At 40.7% G+C, this 22054-nt stretch overlaps 2 protein-coding genes across 2 annotated transcripts in view; one reads left to right on the top strand and one right to left on the bottom strand.

The window, feature by feature from the left end:
• Nucleotides 1–22054, top strand: part of MYO1E (myosin IE) — a 188651-nt gene that overhangs the window by 12821 nt on the left and 153776 nt on the right. The window lies entirely within an intron of this gene.
• The window catches only part of CHRFAM7A (CHRNA7 (exons 5-10) and FAM7A (exons A-E) fusion), a 39324-nt gene continuing 34981 nt past the window's right edge, over nucleotides 17712–22054 (bottom strand). The window contains exons 9-10 of the mRNA XM_057398732.1: nucleotides 21842–21951; nucleotides 17712–19270 (exon numbers count right to left, since the gene is read on the bottom strand). Coding sequence (XP_057254715.1) covers nucleotides 18752–19270; nucleotides 21842–21951 — 629 coding nt within the window. The 3' untranslated portion in view covers nucleotides 17712–18751. The remainder of the gene's footprint in view (nucleotides 19271–21841; nucleotides 21952–22054) is intronic.

Genomic DNA, 22054 nt, shown 5'->3' with positions numbered 1-22054 from the left:
CTTCTTTTCAACTAGAGAAGAAAAATTATTGAAAATCAGTGCTAGTCAGTGAGAACACTTTTCAGCCTCCTTGTGTAACTGCTGCAAAGTAAACCGGTGCTTTTGCCATCTGTTTCAGGTTGAAGCGAGTGAGAAGGGGAAGACACTTAGCTAATTCAAAGATCATTCTATTGCTAGTTTTACCTAAGTATAAATATTTAGTAAGTAATTCATTACTTAGTAAGAACAAGATTGATTAGGTTTTCTGTGTGATTTTTAAATTTAATACAATTAATTATCGTATACAATCTAGAGATCATTAAGAATAAACTGTGTGGATTCTTCAGTAGTAGTATGGGAGGCTAACAGTAGTTGCTTTAGCACTCAGGAAGAAAAAGAATAAGATTTTTGGAGATACTTGATATCTCTTCAGAAAATGGGGGAAGGATCTTAACTGCTTTCAGGCATACCAAGAATAGCACACTTTTTCTTGTTTTTCTTCACCAAAGAGTTTAAAAGATCCTTATAATGACCACTTGGAAAGTTTTCTGTCACTTTTACATTTGTAACATCTCTGTTTTATCCTTGCATCCCCGTTTGTCCTTTCTGTGAGTATAAAAAATAATTTCATTTAAGTGAAAACACTTACATTGTGGAACCATAACATAGGAGAGGAGAAAAAGAAAAACATCATTTCCAATTAAGGCTGCACAGAGAATCTAGGTAGACAGAATGTAATTATGCAGATTGGAATCTGTCCAGTGTTCCAGGCCTAACAGCTGTATAATGAAATAAAATCTTCTGTTTACAAACACTTTATTCTCATGAGCACATCCTACACCCAGTTCCAATCAATTTCAGTATTACCCAAACGAAACAAATGATAACTTGATGCTGTGAGTAGGGGTTACATTGTAGGAGCATTCATTTATTGGTTTGTTCTGTGATTTTTACCTCCTGAACTACGAGACCTGGTTTTTCAAATTTAATTTTTGTTTTTCATATTCATCCATACAGTAGATGAAATCTTACTGTGCTGATCAACAACAGTTGGTTCATTATAAGGCAGACAGGTCTGATTTCCGCTACTACCACCCCCTAAGGGATGTTAGGGAGGCAGAAATACCAACAGTTTGGCCTTTGCCTTCTGTTGCAATAAACAAGTCTTTATATAATTCCATTTCTCATTCCTTGCTGAGTTTCTCAAAAACTAATCCTGACGGTCACTGTAATTGCTTTAACTGTTGAATGTTTCTGGTTAGTATATGGGGATCTATTGTTCGTTGTTTCCTTCTTCCAGTACCTTAGTTTAGAAATCAAGTTTAAATGCAGTACTCTTTGGCCAGACTTCTCAGGAATATTATCAGGATTATTAACCCTGTCTTGGAAGACTGACAGAAAGAAAAGTGTGAGAAAAGGGAAGATGACACCCAAGCTCTGAACACATGTGTAATGGGAAGATGGCAAAGGAAAGCATTAAGTGTATGTTTAGTCATTCGTAGGATCTCTACATTAGATGCAATTGAATTATTTTTTATTACTGCCTACCAGACATAAAAATCTGATCAAACTACATACTTTCTTGTTCATGTTCTCCATGGCAACTGCTGCATGAACAGACATTGTGAGCCAACTTTTGCATTCTTTCAAATGGCTCCCATGATTTGAACCATTGTCCATACTTAGAATGAAGTTATTGTGTAAGAAGTTGCCTTTTCTTTCACAGAGATGGATCCAAACTCCATCAGACTCAGTGGGAGTCTTCAATATTAATGGCTTTAGGAAATCTAATCTCAAGGCCATAGTGAATATTATAACCCTAAGGCAGTTTGTTCTGTCTTATGCCCTATAATCCTTTTACCAATGTGTTATTCTTCATCTTTGAGCTAACTTCCTTCTTCAAAGTGGGTCTGTCAGTTTAGAGTCACTGTACATTTTCATCTGCTCGCAAAAATTTTAATTAGAATAGTATCAGAACTGATTCCCTCCAAAGACTTCTACTTGCTTTTTTCATCTGGTATTCAAGATTATGCAATTTTCCAGGGAAATACTCTTTCGGAAGACAGGATGAGGTTAGCAATAGCTTCATAGTGGCTTCAGAGAATATCTGCTAAAAATAAATTTCAAAAGCATCTCAAGATAATGCTACTTTTATACTCCTTCAAACCCAGTAAAGGGTTTGAAAGAAGGTAATTATTTTGTCTAGAAAGTTCCTGTGATGATATTGTGATACTGAAAATATGATAAAACATTGCCTTTTTAATGGAAAAATGCATGTGTGTAGCTATAGCCAGTAAATAGTGAACTATAAAGTGAACTGAATGCATTTCAGAGCTGTATTTACAGATTTACAGACCACTGTGTAATATTGATTCTTCAAAGGAATGACCATGTAAGTCTCTTTCTAATTTATTTCTCCATGTACAAAATAATAATGGTTTTAAAGGAATTAAAATCCTGCATCATTACCTTACTTCTGGGTGTGCTTGAGTGCAGATCACTTCCAAGCTTAAGACTTTTACTGTCAAAGCAGTTTTAAACTGAGATACTTGAAGTAACTGTATATCCCTTCTTTTCGAATTGCCTGGAAAGCTTCAGAAGCAGAACTTTCCAGAAAACTAATGAAGTTGAAGTCTATAGACAGATACAGGGGTTTCACTGAGTTTTGGAATAAATTCTGAATTCTTTAATGGACACAGGATGGAAAGTTGTGTTAAACTGTAAGCATTCCGTGCTTATAAGCTGATAAATTTGAACTTAAAAGGACACATATTTTGTAAGGAGATGAGTTTTATATCCAGGGAATTTCACATTTCACTAATTACAAAATCCATATATTACTGTGCAGCAAATACTATAGGCATGGATACAGGAGGAGTATGCTGAAAGTTTGCAATATATACAGTTTGTTCAACATAATGTAAACTTTTGTTAACTTTATGTGTATAGATTTGTACCTCAGAAATGTTTACTTTATTTTTTTATTTGAGGAACCATGGTAGGTTTTAAGTTGCCAGGTCACATAGGTAGGTACCATTTAACCAACTGTTATATTGCCAGAACAGAAAACTGTCATTAAGACAACAATGAAACAAACAGGACTGTAGTCAGAATAATAGTGGCTTTTTTTGAAGACCTGTCAACTTCAGAAGCTAAATTATTCATCACTGTCTTGTTGATTTGAGGCAATTATTGGGGTGGGAGGGTTGGTTGCTTGAGGACAAGGGGTTTCATAGTAAGCTTGACAACCTACCCAAAACCATTGTTTCTCTTACCTGCTGGTATCTTTCAGTCTTAATGTTTGAGGTGCTGTGATTAAGTTTTTGTCAAAGACCTATACTGGCATTTTAATCCTGCTCTACATTTCTTTCACAGTTGAAGGTTTGCCTTGTTAGTAGAGGACCCTGATGTTTTCTTGGAAGGCACAAGACTAGATACAATAATAAGACTCAGTTAAGTCATATGCAAATTCCTGCAATGATAAAATAAGGAAAAGTAAAATTATGGGAGCAGATTGGGTCATACCATAGTGTTTAGTCTGTTGTTTAATTTGAAATTCATGTACTTTCCCAGACTTTCTTTTAACTTCCTTCATAACTTCCACACACTAGCTCCAGGCATGTCTTGTTATAAGCTGCTTATTTGGTTCTTTTCTGAGAGCTGAAAGCTGAACCTACCATTTCAGTTGCTTCAGTACTACTGCTTCAGTAAGGACTGCTGGCACTGTGAGTCATAAAAATGGATAATGCAACTGTAGGTGCAGGCAGAATTTTAAGCAGAATAGTAAAGTAATAGTTAATGTCCCCCAAAAAATTGTATACCCATAGTAGAAACTTTTCTATGCTATAATTCTGATGTTGGAAAAAATTCTGTTTTACATGTTTGAAATATCTTCTTGATGCTAATATTTCACATACATGTTTCATGGATGTTTTCACATTAATAGTATTGTACTTGTGTGATACTGTTCCACCCGTGTGATGTTTCTCTGGCATGCACTGTATGGTGTTCCACACAGAAATGGTTCACTTACATCATTTTTTAATGCACAGTCTGTATTTTCACTCTGAGGTATTTCAGAATACCCCCAGCCTGCATCCATTCTTTCCTGATGAAATCACCTGGTTTCCCTAACATTTTTTTTTTTTTTGAGTAAATTTCTGTTTAGGCATATGTCAATTTAGCTTATGTAAAAAAATAGTATCACAAAGATAACTATTTATAATGCAGTAACATCTGGAAGCCAGTCAGTAATTGATCTCTGCTAAATGTATTACACGGTACCTCTTCTCTGGAAGCAGGAGCACTCCTACTCACTCTTCCTGTAAACAGTGTGCTGAGAGTTACAGGAGCCTTCTATGAAGTCAGACTCAGTTCCTTTCTTTTGTGCGGTGATTTAAACACTCTGTTTTTATCAGTACACATAGTATATTTTATTAGGCTATCCTCATCAGAGGTTAAAAGTGTTTTTCTAGAGAGAAAGTAGGAGGTTTGATAGCCCAGCAGTTGCCATTTAAAATGTAGTTGCCAGTAATTCATGCAGAAAATATCAGGAGCTTATAAATATCACCAGGAACCATTTGTGGGTTTCTTCCAGATCTGTAAGTACCAATCGTGTTAGGCCATATAAGGCCATCAGTTGCTTTGAAGTCACACAAGGAAGAGAATGTATGCCAGAATCGCTATCACCTATGAAAAAGAGCTTGTCTGTGCTCAGTGCAGGACTGTAAGGAAGGGCAGGACATATTTCGTCCCCAAATTCTTTACAGACTGAATGCAAATGTTGCTCAGGTTTGTAATGCATTTGTTCCCTAACCATACCCTCCAGCAGGACATCTTCCTTGATACTGGTTTATTGCCTTTGCAGAATCAGTGCTCTGTCAGTTTGCTGTGCAAGCTAGGCAAGCTTTTCAGTAATACATGGAAGAGTAACTTAATGAGTCTAGGACACAGTCATATGGGCAATACCCAAAACAAATATTGAGGATAAAACCCAAAAAGTCCCTCTGATACTTTCAGGTATTTTTTCTGGAACAATGCTGTGCTTGTTTTCATGGGGCAATCCTGTCACTGGATCAAGTGAGAAGCAAGGTGGAAATGTAGCAGGACAAAGCTGAGGGAGAAGGTCTTGCATTTCAAATAGGTGTCAAATGCTATGTATTTTGAATGTAGGAAAGATGGTGCTTGTTTACCATACCATCTTCTGGAATAAAAAAAGCGCACATAGAAACACAGCTTAAAACTTGTACAGTTTAGACAAAAAATGAACAAAATGAACAAAAAAAAAGAGGGGGAGAAAGACTTTGTTCAGTATTTAGGCAGTATAAAGTAGCAGACAAATAGTTCAATTTCATAGAATCATAGAATAGAATCATAGAATAGTTAGGGTTGGAAAGGACCTTAAGATCATCTAGTTCCAACCCCCCTGCCATGGGCAGGAACACCTCACACTAAACCACATCACCCAAGGCCTCGTCCAGCCTGGCCTTGAACACTGCCAGGGATGGAGCATTCACAACCTCCCTGGGCAACCTATTCCAGTGCCTCACCACCCTAACACGAAAGAATTTCCTCCTTATATCCAATCTAAACTTCCCCTGTTTAAGTTTGAACCCGTTACCCCTTGTCCTATCACTACAGTCTCTAATGAAGAGTCCCTCCCCAGCATCCCTATAGGCCCCCTTCAGATACTTTTGACAAGAGCATGTAGTGATAGGGCAAGGAGGAATGGCTTTAAACTGAAAGGGGGAGATTTAGATTAGACATTAGGAAAAAATTCTTCCCTGTGAGGATGGTGAGGTGCTGGCACAGGTTTTCCAGAGAAGCTGTGGCTGCCCCATCCCTGGCAGTGTTCAAGGCTGGGTTGACAGGGCTTTGAGAAGCCCAGTCTAGTGGAAGGTGTCCCTGCCCATGGCAGGGGGGTTGGAACTGGATGAGCTCTAAGGTCCCTTCCAACCCAAACCATGGGGTTGGAATAAAAACTATCTCAGCCTCATTTCAAAACTTGGGAACTGAAGTATCACCAATGAGACTGGAAGGAAGATCCGGTTCAATGGCACAAATGAGCAATCACCTCCACATTTCTTTTAAACTACACGCATTTGCTGTTTTTCTTACATCTAGCAAAATAATGAACTAAATATTAAAATGAGAAGCACTAACAGTTTAGACTATAAGGTTAAGAAAGATAAGGCTTCTTATGGACTCAGAATTAGTTATTTTAGTAAGCAGTCGTCCCTTTTTACTTTCAGGTAAACCCTTTAATTACAGATAACTTCCCCTTTTAAAAATAGTATATTAAAATTTGTAAGAGCACAAAGGAACTTGTAGTCAATTGTGATAATGCATGGTACAGTGTCCAGATTTTGCCTTAAGTTTTGGGCTAAGGTTAGGGTGCTTATTAGACAGCATGAGATGTTCCCTTCTGATGCTCTGTGATGTGGAAGGAATCAGTTCCGTGCTGAACTGGATTTACAATGTTTTGTCACTGTATACATAGAATCATAGAATAGTTAGGGTTGGAAAGGACCTTAAGATCATCAAGTTCCAACCCCCCTGCCATGGGCAGGAACACCTCACACTAAACCACGTCACCCAAGGCCTCGTCCAACCTGGCCTTGAACACTGCCAGGGATGGAGCATTCACTTCTCTGGGCAGCCCATTCCAGTGCCTCACCACCCTAACAGGAAAGAATTTCCTCCTTATATCCAATCTGAACTTTCCCTGTTTAAGTTTGAACCCATTACCCCTTGTCCTATCACTACAGTCTCTAATGAAGAGTCCCTCCCCAGCATCCTTTTAGGCCCCCTTCAGATACTGGAAGGCTGCTATGAGGTCGCCACACAGCCTTCTCTTCTCCAGGCTGAACAGCCCCAACTTTCTCAGCCTGTCTTCATAGGGGAGGTGCTCCAGTACCCTGATCATCCTCGTCACCCTTCTCTGGATTTGTTCCAACAGTTCCATGTCCTTTTTATGTTGAGGACACCAGAACTGCACACAGTGCTCCAGGTGAGGTCTCACAAGAGCAGAGTAAAGGGGCAGGATCATCTCCTGCTGGTCACGCTCCTTTTGATGCAGCCCAGGATACAGTTGGCTTTCTGGGCTGCAAGTGCGCACTGCCAGCTCATGTTCATTTTCTCATCAATGAACACCCCCAAGTCCTTCTCCGCAGGGCTGCTCTGAATCTCTTCTCTGCCCAACCTGCAGCTGTGCCTGGGATTGCTCTGACCCAGGTGTAGGACCTTGCACTTGTCATCGTTAAACTTCATGAGGTTGGCATCAGCCCACATCACAAGCGTGTCAAGGTCCCTCTGGATGGCATTCCTTCCCTCCAGGGTATCAACCGAACCACACAGCTTGGGGTCATCGGCAAACTTGCTGAGGGCGCACTCAATCCCACTGTCCATGTTGGTGATGAAGATGTTAAACAAGACAGGTCCCAACACTGATCCCTGAGGGACACCACTCGTTACTGGTCCCCAGCTGGACATTGAGCCATTGACCACAACTCTTTGTGTGCAACCATCCAGCCAGTTCTTTATCCACCAAGTGGTCCACCCATCAAATTGATGTCTCTCCAATTCAGAGACAAGGATGTCGTGTGGGACAGTGTCGAGCGCTTTACACAAGTCCAGGTAGATGACATCAACTGCTCTACCCCTGTCCATCAGTTCCGTAGCCCCATCATAGAAGGCCACCCAATTGGTCAGGCAGGATTTCCCCTTAGTGAAGCCATGCTGGCTGTCACCAAGCACCTCGTTGATTTTCATGTGCCTTAGCTTGCCTTCCAGGAGAATCTGCTCCATGATTTTGCCAGGCACAGAGGTGAGACTGACTGGTCTGTAATTCCCCGGGTCATCCATTTTCCCCTTCTTGAAAATGGGGGTTATATTTCCCTTTTTCCAGTCATCGGGAACTTCACCTGACTGCCACGATTTTTCAAATATGATGGCCAGTGGCTTAGCAGCTTTGTTCACCAGCTCCTTCAGGACCTGCGGATGGATTTCATCAGGTCCCATGGACTTGTGCACATTCAGATTTTAAGATGGTCTCGAACCAGATCCTCTCCTACAGTGGGCCCAAGGCCTTCATTCTCACAGTCCCTGCATCTGCCTTCCAAGACTTGGGTGGTTTGGTCAGAGCCTTTGCCAGTGAAGACCGAGACAAAGAAGTCTCAGCCTTCTCCAAATCCTGTGTAGCCAGTTCTCCCGAGAGCTTCCTGAGGGGGCCTACATTCTCCCTAGTCTGTTTTTTATTTGCTAGGTACCTGTAGAATCCCTTCCTGTTATCCTTAATATCCCTAGCCAAGTTTAATTCTAACCGGGCCTTAGCTTTCCTAACCTGGTCCCTAGCTTCCTGGACAACATCCCTGTACTCTTCCCAGGCCGCCTGTCCTTGCTTCCACTTATTTTTTCATTTGAATTTTCCTCAGGAGCTCCTTATCCATCCAAGGAGGTCTCCTGGCCCTCCTGCTGCACTTCCTTCTGGTTGGGATGCAACACTCCTGAGCTTGCATCAGGTGATCCTTGAATATCAACCAACAGTGTCGGGCCCCCCTGCCCTCTAGGGCTGTATCCCATGGAACCTTCCGTAGCAGGTTCCTGAAGAGGCCAAAGTCTGCTCTTTTGAAGTCCAGGGCAGTGAGCTTGCTGCACGCTCTTCTCACTGTCCTGAGGATCTCAAATTCGACCATCTCATGATTGCTGCATCCAAGGCTGCTCTGGAGCATCACATTTCCAACGAGCCCTTCCCTGTTGGTGAGCACGAGGTCAAGCACGGCACCTCTCCTTGTCGGCTCCTCTATTACTTGCAGAAGGAAGTTGTCTTCTACACAATCGAGGAACCTCCTGGATTGCTTGTGCCGGGCCGTACCGTCCTTCCAACAGATGTCAGGGTGGTTGAAGTCACCCATGAGAACAAGGGTCTGCGAGTGTGAGGCTTTTCCTATCTGTCTATGGAGTGCTTCATCCGCAGGTTCTCCTTGATCAGGCGGTCTGTAACAGATGCCCACAGTAATGTCCCCCATAGTTATATTCCCTTTAACCCTGACCCACAAACTCTCTGTGGACTGCTTACCTGTCCCCAGACAGAGTTGCATACTCTCCAGCCTATCCCTAACGTAAAGGGCAACTCCCCCTGCCCGCCTGCCAGGCCTGTCCTTCCTAAAGAGCCTGTAACCTTCCATTCCAACACTCCAGTCATAGGAGCCATCCCACCATGTTTCTGCGATGCCTGTTATATCATACTCCCGTAGACGTGCCCACATCTCTAATTCATCTTGTTTGTTCCCCATGCTATGGGCATTTGCATAGAGGCATCTGAGCCGAGCTCCAAATGAAGCCGGCTCATTGGCTGGAGCGGCTGGGATATCTCTACATTGCTCCAGGCATTTATTATAGGTTCTGGCAACTGACTGGGTGTGTTGGAATGGAATGATGCCCCCCTCCCCCAACACATCTAGTTTAAAGCCTTCTTGACCAGTCTGGCAAGCCTCCTACCAAAACTGCTCTTTCCCTTCTTTATCAGAACCAGCTCCACCAGCCCCCACTAGACCTGGCCTACAAACTTGGGTCCCATGTTCAAGACACCCAAACCCCTGACTATGACACCAGCCTTTTAACCATTTATTAACCTGGCTAATCCTCCTAGCTTTTTTTAGGTCCTCCCCTGTACCCTGGAGAATTGATGAAAAGACCACCTGAGCTCCAGAGCCCCTAACCACCTCTCCCAGGGCTCTGTAGTCCCTCTTTATGTTCCCCAGTCTACTACCATCTATATCCCTAGCACCTACATGTATCACCAGAAGTGGGCAATAGTCCCTGGGACTTACTAGGGCAGACAGCCTCTCTGCCACATCCCTGATCCATGCCCCCGGTAGGCCACACCTCCCTTGAGACGGGGTCAGGCCGACAGATGAGTGCTTCTGCCCCTTTCAGTGTAGAGTCCCCTACTACTACCACCCGCCGCTTTTTCCTGGCAGCACCAGCAGAGATCTTCTTTAGCAGTGCATCAGCCGGCTGTTTCTGGCTCGAGTGCGCTTCCTCATTAGCCCCCTGTAGGACAGCAAAGCGGTTCTGCGTGAGGACAACAGATTTAGGGGGAAGCCCCTTGCTTTTGATTGTCCTTTTCCTCCTTTTTTTGTTGTTTGTTTTTTTTTTTTGTCACTAATTCCCAGCTTCCCGGGTTAACGGCCTCCTTTTTTCCTCCATGAGCTAGAGGGGAAGCTCGAGACCCCTGCACAGTTTGGGCCTGGAGCAAACATTCCTGCTTCCTCTCAGCTTCCCTGACATCTCGCAGCCTATTGACAGCATCCCGCAGCTCAGCCCCTGCTGCAGGCGGACCTCCACCAGGGAGCGCCGAGTGCAGCCCTGCCCATTGTGCGCAGTTCCTTCACCAGGCCAGTGCAGGCACTCTCTACACTCCGAGCTCTGCGCTGCAGCCTCCCCTCTCATCTGCTCTGTCTGGGTGCCTCCTCTGGCCACCGCCGGGGCAACCAGAGCAGAGCTCCCGGACATACAACGGGTATGGGCCCTGCTCATACAACGAGTGCTCACCACCCCGCTCGCCTGCCCGAGCAAACTGCCTCGACCCGCTCTGTTCGTCGCGCTCCCTGGGGCAGGTTTTTAATCAGTCAGGGCTGGTGCCGCTATTTTTGGCTCCACCTCCTGTGAGTCAGCTGCTCGCTCTCGTCAGCTGAGCTGCCGGCTCCTGGGCAGGTCCTGTCGAGGACTTGAGGCTCCCTCGGTGGCTCTTGTCTCTCCGAGTTGGGGCTCCTGGATGCTGATCTCCCCCCCGCTCCGGTGTTGAAGGCGTCCTCTCTCGAGCTACTCACCTCAGCAATTGCCTCAGCTCTGCTTCTTGCCCTAGACTCTATGGTCAGTCAGCCAGTGAATTACAGGTAAACAAAATTTTCTCACACCTTATATAGAAAATAGCCTTTTTGTGGCATGGTCATATGCGCATATTTCCGTTTATTAAAAAAGAAAAAATGTGCAGAAAGCTTTCCAAATGCACTATGGTGGAGTGTTTTGTGTTGACAGTCTACTTAGCTGGATAGGCAAAGAGGAACAGCTCTTGGAGAAAATGTTGAACATCTTACCTGTAGAGTTTTGTCTTCACAAGAGTTCTGCCTTCTCTTTTCCTCCTCCTTGCAGATTATTGGCTGGTATCAAATGGCAGTATGACTCACTTTGCCACCAGCATTTCCATACTCACACATCTTCTGTAGCTTGCTGACTCAGCAAGAGTTTGTGCTCTGCACTGTCACAGAGGACTGAGTCCTCTGCAGTGTGGAAATTGAAAATTTGCAGCCTTAGTTTCCTTTGAACTAATATTGTAATGAAAAATAGATCTCACTTCACCAGCTTCTGTAAGTGCATCTGCTTTTCTAGCATTGGTCTGGTATCACATATCAATTCTAGCTATAGATACCAGTTCTAGCTACTCTGGGATTTCGTCGTTTTGGCTAGAGGAAAGTATAAAAATTAAAAAATCCTGTAATAATAGTTACACTTTTGTTCTATAATCTGTCGCATTCACTCATGCTACCAGAGTTAAATGAAAAAATATACTTGGGGGCATAGGTGTGTGTGTGTCAGGTAACATAAGGAAGAGTTTCTTTCTTAAAGGGTTTTGCTTTTTGTCAAGTGAATGGGTGAATCAATGCTGCCACTGCCTAGAGAAAAGTAATATGGAATACTTGTAACCTCAGATGCTCTCTTAACACAGGTAATTTTTCCAAAGCCAATTATGCAGTTCATGGCATTACAGAAAGGCAATTGAAGTTTCCATACTAACTCTTTTCAAGAGAAAACACTCACCACCCTCACTTTGAGGTGAAGGACCCTTATGAAAGTTGTCAGTAATGAAAGCTCTTTGACCAGGCACACTACATGCTAACATCATCTCAGGTATCTCAAAGAACTGGAGAATAAATTAGACCCAAATGTCTAAATTAGGTGTATGTATCAAAGGTGACAAATACTGCAGTTCAGAAAGTGCTCTGGTTTTATCCAAAAAAGTTCTGAGAAAACATCTTTTGTGGCTGTTATTACTCTGGCAGCTGTTAAAGTCATGATACCATTATTCTTGGGGCCTTCCAGGCAAGGGCAGAAGAGTCTGAAGTTGCAGAAGCTGCAAAATGGAGCTGTGTTTTGTATATAATATTGGGATAAATCTCCTGTCATCTACACTGATATAGGTTTACTATTAAAAGATTATAAACCAATGTTGGGAGATGCAAGAATTTGCAGGTTTTGTATTGCTGCAGGGAGATAGGACATTTTACAGGGCACTAGGGAAAATGCATGAGAAAATAATGGGCTTTTATTACTGTATTTAGTGGGCATGAATCCAGTCTTTCAGAACTGAGGTTGGATTCTTTAGATCTCTGCAGTGCCATTCATTACAGGTTGCATTCTGTTGGATGCACAGAACAATCCATTAAAAGATGCAGACCAACAGTGAGCTTTTTGAAAAGACAGGCTACAGAGTGCTAGGGCTAAGAGCTCTGCTGGCCATAGGAGTTTTCACTTATACCCCATTCAACCCACAGAGATTGCTTCAAAATTTCAAGAAGGTTGTTATCCCCATCCTATTTAGCAGCTGGCATACTAAAAACCCTGGCATATTACTGCAACTGAAAAACTACTGGAAAGCTTTGAATTCTGGTAAATTTTTAGCAACAGGAGCCATACTAGTTTTCTCTGCCTACATTTTTCAGAGTATTTTTCAAATGTTTATTTACATCTTTGGGTAGCAGACTTTTTTTGTATGTACATGTAGGGAGGGCAGTGCGTGTTCTCTGAGTTAGATAAAAGGGACGAGAAGGCTTCTACCTCTGACCAGCTGACTGCTGGTTCTGTAATATTTCTTCTGATCAAAATAGTCTGCTAATTAGGTTTCACTTGGTCAGAAACTGGAAGAAGGACAGGGAGTAACGAATGTGCAGTGTCAGCAAAAGTAGTCTTGAACAGGAGTTCTTGTACAGTAACAAAGTTGTTATGGAAATGTTTCACAGCTGTAGGTAATCCATGTGTACAGAGAGGTAAGATAATATTGTCTGAGGGATGTTGTGCATGTATCTTGCTCTGGGATGCAGATTTTTTGTTTCTAAGCTTAAAACCATTTTAATACAACTATTTAATATTTGGCTTATTCTTAATTCTTTGCATGACTGCCATGAACCAGAATAATACATAAATGATAACTGTGAGGTTTGTTGGACTGAATAGGGTCCTGATCCCAGACTTCTGGACTCAGTAGAAAGATTTCTCTGCCTTTTACAGGCACTGAGGCTGGGTTATATCCTGAATTGTTTAGTTAAGAGGAAGACATCTATGGATGTTATTCCATGTATGTATATTCCAAAGTAGCATTATATCATGTTGTGGCTGTTAAATTTATATTGGGTTTTGGTTTGAGGTTTTTTTTAAGGTCAAAAATATACAGATAGTTCAAATTGTCTTGGAGTTTAAGCTGCTATTCCTGTATAGTTGTATTACAGGGACAAGTCAGTGCAGCTCTGAAAACCCAGTAATTTACTAGTGATATCTTTACATTGAGGGTATAAATATGACACTGATGCTATGTTTTGTACTCAAGCACTTTCATGTTCTGTTAATAAATTGCAGTCTTGAATGTGGTCATTGGAGTGCAAGAGATTGTTGTTTGCTCTCTCTCTCTCTGCCATCATCTGCAAATTACTTAATAGCACAAATAAATGTTACATAAACTTTAAGGTTTTCTTTTAAGCAGCAGAAGCAATGAAAAAAAAAGAAAAAAAAGGCAGTAGTGAAAGGCCTTCATTTGTGGCTGTAGTTCTGTTAAGATCCTGTTTGGTTACCTCATGGTTAGATTGATTGTAACATGTAGATTCTGTTCAGTCTTTTACGATTAACTGATACTTTAGAATCATTAGGTTAGGCTAGGAAATCAGTTTTACTCAAGAGAAAGTATATTCTGATCCTTCTTACAGGACTAAAACTAGATGGCTGATAACTGTTACTCTATAACCACAACACTCAGGGCTCTGATGAAAGTTGCCACCTACCCATCCACAGGGCGATGACATTCGATGTGCTCATGTATAAACTTATAAACCGTAGCAGCTTTCAGTCTGCATATTAACCAACCAGATGCGGACACCAGCAGCAGACAGCAGTCCGATTTTAATTGCCAGTCACAAATACTTCAGAGATGGAGTAAATGTGATGGTAGGTTTATACACAGTGCCAGGAAACTGCCTGGTGTGTGCTGAACTAATCCTGTCTGACTATGCTGTAGCATAACAGTAAGTCTGACGTAGTGTGTCCTGCTTCTCAGCACTCTAGAAGAGAAGGTAGGCATGTTGGCTTGGCAGAGTGCACATCCATCAGGATGTTCCTCACCTCGGAATACCTGACGTTCTGATCCGCAGCAGTTCTTAACCCAAAGACAGATTGGATTCAGTAGCAACCACATTTGTATGACTTGTTACATTGACCTTGACCAAACAGGTTTTCATTAGTTGTTTCTTACAAGCTTTTGGAAGCAGTAAGACAATAAAGTCTTAGACTCAGAACCCTTGCTTTTTTTTACTACTGGTATGTGCTCAGTGGGATGTTATAAAGATAGAAAACTTTTCAGGAAGCTTTTTGAACATGTGGGCAGTACATCTTGTCTGTCTGCAAAAAAATACCCTGACATGTTGCTCCCCCACCCTGGGGGTATTCTGCTGGTTAGGTATATTTTCACCAGTGGCCAACAAACAAAATTGGCAGCTGTCAACAGTTTATTTAGCTGGTATGGGTTTGTTTTTTCTCTTGTTTCTCTCTTCTGTGTTAAATTCCAAGAAGAAATATATGGCATTGAGGCCATTCCAAAACTTATATAGTATTTCAGTCCTGCTCAATTTGATTGCTTATGTAAGACTGATGTTTAGTGTGGGACTGGTTTACTAGGAGAATATAAAGGTATTTTTAATTATCAAAGATCTTTGTCATCCCATACAGATATATCCAAAGACATTTTTCTTTCTTTCATGGCTGTCCGTGTGTTCTACAACTTGAACTTGTTTCCATCTTAGCAAAATGAGAAAGAATCAAAAGTTTCTTGATCTAAATCTTTTATTCATACTGGACTGAGAAGGTACTGAATTTGTTATATGACAATCAGTACCTGACAGATGTAACATTTCTTTCTAATGCCCTTTATGCCATGTTTCTTAGTGTAAAAAATAGTATAATGAAAGGAAACAAAATCTGGGACTTTGGTTTCCCTTCTTTTCTTGTTAAAGAAGGTGGAAAGCTGAATTACAATTAAATTGTAATTGTAACCTATTAATTACATCCTGCAGCTAAAGAGAATATAGGGAGAATTTAAAGAAACTTTTAAAAAGTCTTACATAGTAGTATCTATTCCTATATAAAATAATTAGGGTTTTTTTTAATACTGTTTAAATAATTTATCTGTATTTAAAACTAACTGTTTAAAATTTTACATCTGTAACTTTTTTGGCATTAACACTTAAATAAAAATTTTTAAATATTAAAAAGTCTTTTAAATATTCAATACAATTCAATATTAAAAAAAAACCACAGAAAAAGTAATATACATTGTTCACACATAGTATTGTACATGACAGCTGAGCTCCAGAGTGAGCTTTTGAATTTGTCAGACAAGTCATAGCTTAATTGTGGTGAACCACTTGCTTATCCTCTCTCTGCACTCTAAAGATTATAACAGATCCTTACCATCAATATGTTGTCTTTAATATTACATACACATACTGTACACAGTGTTTTAATTTCCATCTCTATGCCCGGAATTGTAAATGTTTTTTTTCCTAGCATTTAGATCAAAATACTCTTTAGCACATACACAAATATATTTAAGACTCACACATTTGACAAGAAACATACCAATTTTGCTCAGCTCAGTTATAGAAAAAATTAACTCATAGATGCAAAACAACGTAACTGAGAAGTTGTCACTGTTGTATTTAAAATTTATAATAATCTTATCACCAAATGTTTACAGGTCATGTTAACAGTAGGCCGATAAGGATTCTCCTGTCCCTTGGTGTATTTTCATTAATCCTGCCAACCATAAAGGCAGCAGTGTAGGCATGGCACTGGTGTCTAACAGCTACTTTGTCTAATACCTGGTATTCACTGACAGTATTACAAACTCACTGTTACAGACTTCGGCGAGACTTCACTAAACAGTCTCTGGGTTTTTTTAATCATAGGCCTGTCTGTCATTGATAATTAAGTTTACTGACAAATTGCAAATTGTTTTCTCTGTCCTTCTGTAAAAACCTCCTGTGTTCAGCAAGATGATTTCTACAGATGCTGTAAATAGATTCTGGTGGAAAGAGGGGTACTCTCATGCCTCCTATATTACGCGTGTCATGGTATTATGATTGCAGTAGTTGTGTCCTGTTGTACAAGGTAGCCCCCTGATGTCTTTATTTCCGCTTGAAAAATTCTTTTCCAAGAGGACCCTGAAACTTTACAAAGACTAAATGGAACCTTTTGTGTAGCTACTTAGGAATACTTGCAGAAGGAAAAAATACCAATGTAAATCAACATTTGCATCAGGAAGCCTAGCGTAGAAACATTACTCAGAACATAAGCACATGCCACATGATACGTGTAATTATTCACAGCTGAACAAAACTCATGTTTCAGGTTTTGGACTCCTATTTTCCTATTCATGTGCAATCTACAAACTAGAAACTATTTGCAGGAATTACTTCTTGGCTAATTCTTAGTAATTGTTCCTGAAAATATAACTTCCTCACAGATAACTCTAAGACATGGTTTCTAGATGAAATTTTAAGAAGGATTTGAATGCTTTGCTCATGTCTTTGCTGTGTGACATTCTGAATGAACCTTAGGAAGACAAGGTTCTGTGAGAAATATCCTGCCTTCCTTTTACTCATCCTCCCTTTTGTCTAGCAAGAAGGTACTTCTGTGAGGTGTTCACTTCCATGATGGACTGTACCTGTGGTGACTCTGGGCTTGGTTTACATGAAATTTGATTCTTCTGCTCTCAGGGTAGCAAACTGAGAAGGAATTGTTTCCTAGGGAGAATAAGCATTCCAATCACTTTATTTTAATTCAGCGTAAGAGATAAACTGAGGACTTGAGTTTATTTCACAGTAAAAACATGGTACAACAACAGGCCTCCATTTCCATCTCTGAAGACCTCAGCCAAAGAGTTGAGGTTCTGTAGAATAAAGCAAGCAGTCAATGCTAAAGTAATCCTCACCCACATCTTTACCACTAATATCACTGGTCAGGAATACTGGTGCACCAGTAAGAGACTTAATTCTCAGCTCTTCTGTACACATGAAGATTCAGGCCCTGGTATTCTCAGCTCTGCCATTTTCATTAAGCCATCATGTGAAAACTAAGCATGTTTTGATGGGAGAATTTCAGAATCAGAAATAGCATAAAGTGATGAACTATTAGTTTTGCCTTTGCAAATGTTTGTCTAGACTTAAGAGAATTTGTATTTAAGTCTTAACCTCTCCTTTGATGTATATGCAGTGTCTGAATATATATATATATATATATATATATATATATATATGCAGTTCATAGTTTATATCAGACCCAAGAAAGCCTTATTATTCATTAGTGCTCTTTGGATGATAAACTGAGCAGAAAAGGTGCAGTTTTCTTGTAAAGACACATTATGGTGACTCAACAGAAGGAAGTCTATGAAAGGTTAAGCATACAACAGATCAAACTCTTAACTTTTTTAATTAAAACCTTGATCTCAGGATTTAAGGCTTCTTTTTGCTTTAGATTCTTCATTTATGCTTTTGTCTGTACAAGACATTGAGTGTCACTTTTCCACACTGAAATACGATTAATAGTAGAGAGACAAGTGTGTAGTTTGGGTTATTTTTTCCTGAGGGTTTTCTGTGAGTTTGGGGTTGTTTTGTTTTTGTTTTGGTTGGTTGGTTTGTTGCTTTGGGTTGTTTGTTTTTTTTAACAAGTGACAATAAAGGTATCCTTCCTTTCTTTTTGATGGTTAAAAAGGTCATCAGTTGAAAGAATGCCTTTCTGGGGAGAAGGAAGAAGTAGTAAACACTGCAAAAATGACTGTGAAGCCTGCTTAAGAATTCAGGCCAAACACATAGGTCAAATCTAGAAAGATACAGAAGGACAAGTTATGTGGTGTGTAATTTTAACTCTCAGGTTTCTGGTATGTCTGTAAAATGCATGGAGGGAGTTAAGGTTCTGACTGGTTATGAGTGAGCTGGAGAGCTACATACCACAACTCAATCAGAAGCAGTAGCTGAAAAGCAAACTATTCCTCCCTTCCTCTCTGCAGTTTGAGCTTCCATTTGGATTTAATCCTCTCCTAAACCCAAGTGTTTACAATCGCTCATTCAAGCAGGACTACCTTCTATCTTTCATAACCAGGTCTCGAAGAAGTGACATTCCTGGCATTGCCTATGTGTTATTTTGTAATAGCCAGTTCAAAAATACGTAAAACATGGTAGTGCAAATACCCTGTCATTCTGAAGGGACTTCCAGATACTGCATCGGTCCCACAGAAGAGTGGTCAGAGGAGCTGTGCAAAGGCAGCACAGGGAGAAATCCTTGGCTTTCCTTCTGAAATGGTTCCACTCTTACAAAATGAGCTCGGGGGGGGGGGGCAAAAGAAAGCATAGAATGAGAAGCAGTATACTCATTAAAAACAAGCAAGCAAAGAGAAAACCCCACTCTTATTTGCTACATATCATATTTCAGAGAATCAGATTGTAGTTAGGAGTTAAGCAAAATCTTTAGACACAGCCTCTACAAAGTTTGGTGCTGACATTAAAATACCAATTGTACAAATGATTGTGAAGACTGAAAAAGCCATCAAGCAGAGCCGATCCACTACAGAGGCTGCAAACTTCCATTCACTACAAATGGCTTCCTCTTCATCCTGGTCTCTGAATCGGTTTGCAATGTACCTGACCTCTTCCAAGATCTTAGCCAAATCTGGGTCACCTTCAGAGGGATGGCCACTGTGCAGCAGGTTTTCTTCATCTGTTGGTGAACAAGTCATCCTCCCACAGATCACCCCTGAATCAGTGGTAGGTGTGCAGTGAACCCCTTCCAGCCCCCTGAACCCAATGTATAGCATATTCCCATTACTGGATTGCTGGGCACTCAGAGTGTTCATCTCCACACTTGATAGGCTACCTCGACGCTGATTATGTTGACAGGCAGGACGTACTTTATCTTCCCCTGGTCTTTTCATCCTCAGAAACCAAGCACACCAATTGAGAAGGATGATTCTTGTCTGAAAGAAAATTGTTGAGAATAAGCATCTCTTCACACAGACACTGTCCTTGCACACTATTGGTATTTTTGCAGCCTGGGTGACTGGTTGGTCCATGGTCTCTGCTTAGTCTGTGCAGTTCTAGAAAATAGCACCAGATTTTTCCAGCTGATTAATTTGCCCATCATGGAGGCTGCTTTCTTAATTCTAGTAGTGCTGTTGATTGTCTCAGGCTAACTTTTCGCTAATGATGGGAGTCTCTGTAGTGTTGAGTTCTCCTTACACTTGAGTAGGAATATGACAGCCTTTTCCACCTTTACTAGAAACCATGAACTAAAAGAAAACCCACTTAATGAAGAACAGTTACTTTTTAATAGTCTTAATAGTACTGCTTTAGACTGTGGTCAATAAATTACAATTCTTTCACTTGCATTTATGCTCTAATATAAAATTCACATGTCATTGCTGTTTGGAGGGGGCTGTTAAAACAGATGCTAAAATGGACTGGACCGAGCCACCAAGCTTTACGACGAGTCTCTTCTCTTCTCACTGTTTTCATGACAGGTGATTACAGATTCTAGAAAACAGATCTGCACCTATCATAAAGATTGAAAAATTACTTTGTTTAAAAAAAAAAAGTACTTTGTAAATTTAATCAATGTATGTCATTTTACTGTTTTCAAATTGCCTTAATCCAGCCTTACAGAAAGTGCAGACAAGCCAGAGACTGTTCCAGTTCAGATGCAAGCTTCTGTTATTTATTTCAATCAGATTTTAAGAGCTCACTCCACTGTTTCTTTTCCAGAGCACTAATGAAATACTATTGTTTCATATAATGTGCAAATCCTTCACTGTAATTAATATTAAATTTGGTCCATTTATTCTGACTATGGATTGCCACTCAGACTTGATATTATACCCAGGCAAGCATCGCAATCAGAGACAGATCTTGTCCTCTTACTCTATTTACACTATCGTTATAATATTCGATAATATTCGTTAGCTGAGGGCTTGATCCAAAATCCACTGGTATCCAAATAATGTTTAATGATCTTCAGCTTCTCAACACTAAAGCTCCCTCCTCAACCTCAAGTACTCTGTTCTCTCAGGATGTTTGGCTCAGTACTAAACATTTGTCCCTTTTAGGTCATCAAACATACGTATGAAGTTATACACCATTGATTCCCTTAACTGAAATTCATTTTAAAGTCACTACCCGGAACAGGTCAGGGAACATCTCATTATCTCTTGTCTGCAGGGCACTGCTGTATGCAATGATACCTCATTGTTCTAGAGAGAAAAAAAGAGAAAGGTCTTTCCATTTGCAGTGATGCCTGATGCTGCCATGAACTGGGTGAAGTCAGGAAAAGTGGACAGTTAGCTAATGATGCTCATCAATATCTAGTAATCTAGTATCAGCGTAATGTTCTTTGTGAAAACAACCGTTGATAGAAGTACATTATGAAAAGAATCATAATGCTTAGAAAAAGACTTTACTGATGTTCTTGACCAGAGATGTAAAGATGAGGATTTTCAGAGCAAGTTTCAGTTCTGCTTTAACAGCCATCTTTATTAACAAGTGCTTTTTAGGCTGCTGCTGTTTTTGTACACACAGCAGCTAAATACAAAGCAGCTGCACAGTTGCATCTTGAGGGTGGTGTGTTTCATGCATTTAAATTCTCCATCAGTACCTTACTCTTTCCTTCTACTTGTTTCACTTCTGATATTTGCAGCTTATTTGAAAAGCACCTTCATTTACATATTTAGTTTTTAGCAAAATCCTGAGTTGCTTCTAGCTGTTATGAGAGAGATTCTGAATATATAAGCAAGTTGAGGTATATTCATTCTCTCACACACACGCACTGTAAGAAGCCAACCACACAAAATGTATCTGGACATCTCATTTCTGGTAAAACTACTTTTCAAAACAAAATATTTAGGAAACATTTATATGGTTTTTTAAAGTAAGAATTAAACATGGGATACAAGCTGCTATATTGCTTCTTTGGTCAGGGCATTTGTGCAGTTGTTCTCCTGAGACCCCACTTGCAGTACTGTGTACAGTTCTGGTGTCCTCAACATAAGAAGGACATGAAGCTGTTGGAGCAAGTCCAGAGGAGGGCCATGATGATGATAAGGGGACTGGAGCACATCCTGTATGAAGGGAGGCTGAGAAAGTTGGGGCTGCTCAGCCTGGAGAAGAGAAGGCTGCGTGGAGACCTCATAGCAGCCTTCCAGTATCTGAAGGGGGCCTAAAAGGATGCTGGAGAGGGACTTTTCATCAGGGACTGTAGTGATAGGACAAGGGGGAATGGGTTTAAACTTAAACAGGAATAGTTCAGGTTAGTTATAAGGAAAAAGTTCTTTACTGTTAGGGTGGTGAGGCACTGGAATGGGTTGCCCAAAGAAGTGGTAAATGCTCCATCCCTGGCAGTGTTCAAGGCCAGGTTGGACAGAGCCTAGAGCAACCTGGTCTAGTGTGAGGTGTCCCTGCCCATGGCAGGGGGTCTGGAACTAGATGATCTTAAGGTCTTCTCCAACCCATCTCCAAACTATTCTATGATTCTGTAATGAATGAAAATCAAACCTTACCCATTTAGGCATTTTCCCCCCATCTGGATCATGATGATGGTATTGTAGAACAACAACAGTGACAATAACAGAAAGACCAACAATAATCATAGTGCTGGCAAAATACTGAGCTGCAAAATAAACAGATAATTACAGCAATATACTTCAGCTGATAATTGCTTTGTAGCAATAAGAGATGTTTATATACATGCATACATAGTGTTCTTTCTCTAG

This window comes from Pezoporus wallicus, unplaced genomic scaffold, assembly GCF_028554395.1.
Source record: "Pezoporus wallicus isolate ANWC-B61680 ecotype Strahan unplaced genomic scaffold, APGP_CSIRO_Pwel_v1 contig_3952, whole genome shotgun sequence".
NCBI lineage: Eukaryota > Metazoa > Chordata > Aves > Psittaciformes > Psittacidae > Pezoporus > Pezoporus wallicus.
Note: the sequence above shows the minus strand (reverse complement) of the source record. Positions and strands in the feature narration are given on the sequence as shown.